The sequence below is a fragment of the Olea europaea genome, unplaced genomic scaffold (genome assembly GCF_002742605.1).
Source record: "Olea europaea var. sylvestris unplaced genomic scaffold, O_europaea_v1 scaffold30501, whole genome shotgun sequence".
Classification (NCBI taxonomy): domain Eukaryota; kingdom Viridiplantae; phylum Streptophyta; class Magnoliopsida; order Lamiales; family Oleaceae; genus Olea; species Olea europaea.
This window is the reverse complement of record NW_019249200.1, coordinates 1-1,348: the sequence shown is the minus strand read 5'-3', so window position 1 is coordinate 1,348 and position 1,348 is coordinate 1. Positions and strand designations below refer to the sequence as shown.

General features: G+C 41.8%; 1 protein-coding gene across 1 annotated transcript; it reads left to right on the top strand.

Annotated features, from left to right (window-relative positions):
* Nucleotides 1-4: 4 nt before the first annotated feature.
* LOC111384936 (protein KINESIN LIGHT CHAIN-RELATED 3-like) lies at nt 5-1,306 on the top strand (the record flags this gene model as incomplete). Its single annotated transcript, XM_023009285.1, has 1 exon — nt 5-1,306. A coding segment is annotated over one exon (1,098 nt), but the record flags the coding sequence as incomplete, so codon positions are not given.
* Nucleotides 1,307-1,348: the final 42 nt, after the last annotated feature.

Below are 1,348 nucleotides of genomic sequence, written 5' to 3'. Positions count from 1 at the left end.
GTTGGGTCAACTCGAGAATTCAATTTCGTGTTACACAACAGGTTTGGAAGTCCAAAAACAAATTCTTGGAGAACGGGATCCAAGAGTCTGTGAGACGTGTAGGTATTTGGTTGAAGCTCACATTCAAGCAATGCAGTTTGACGAAGCTCAGAAGCTTTGTCAAATGGCTCTTGATATCCACAGAGAGAATGGTTCTCCATCTTCCCTTGAAGAAGCGGCCGATAGGAGACTCATGGGGATGATTTGTGAGTCGAAGGGAGATCACGAAACTGCTCTTGAGCATCTTGTATTAGCCAGCATGGCCATGGTGGCTAACGGGCAGGAATCCGAGGTGGCATCTGTCGATTGCAGCATTGGGGATACTTACTTATCCTTAAACAGGTATGATGAGGCAATTTTAGCTTATCAGAAAGCACTTACATCTCTCAAGTCGAGTAAAGGAGAAAACCATCCAGCTGTTGCGTCAGTTTTTGTCCGTCTGGCTGACTTGTATAACAAGACGGGAAAATTAAGGGACTCGAGATCGTACTGTGAGAATGCCCTTCGTATTTACGAAAAGCCCATACCTGGGATTGCTCCCGAAGAAATTGCTAGTGGTCTAACCGACATCTCTGCTATTTACGATTCATTGAACGAGCTCGAGCACGCACTTAAGTTGCTGAAGAAGGCACTAAAGATATACAGCGATGTGCCTGGTCAGCAAAACACAGTTGCTGGAATCGAAGCGCAAATGGGAGTTATGCATTATATGTTGGGAAACTACTCAGAGTCTTACTCCTCGTTTAAAAGTGCGACTACAAAGCTCCGAGCAAGCGGGGAGAAGAAATCTGCTTTCTTTGGGATTGCTCTTAACCAAATGGGGCTAGCTTGTGTGCAGCGTTATGCGATTAATGAAGCTGTCGAATTGTTTGAAGAAGCACGGTTCATACTGGAGCAAGAATACGGACCATATCACCCTGATACACTTGGAGTTTATAGTAATCTTGCTGGCACCTATGATGCAATTGGGAGGTACTTAACATTTCTTAATATTCTTAGTTACAAATTTGCAAAATTTCATGTTTACAGCTGTGATTCTTTAGCTAATATTATATTTCCTTAAATTAATTAAATCGACGATGAACTGAACTTGCATGCAGAACTATAGGTTCTATATTTAACAATTGAATGGATCACATTATGCATCACATAAGTTTTACATTGTGCCAAAAGGATGAAAGGATTTAAGGTCTGTTTGGCACGGAATTTGAAAAGCCAAAACTTGCGTTTGGACCGATCCATTTGGATAATTTTCTGGAAGTACTTTGTCCAGTTAGAAAAGCTTTTAGAGAAAGTTGACCGAAGTTGG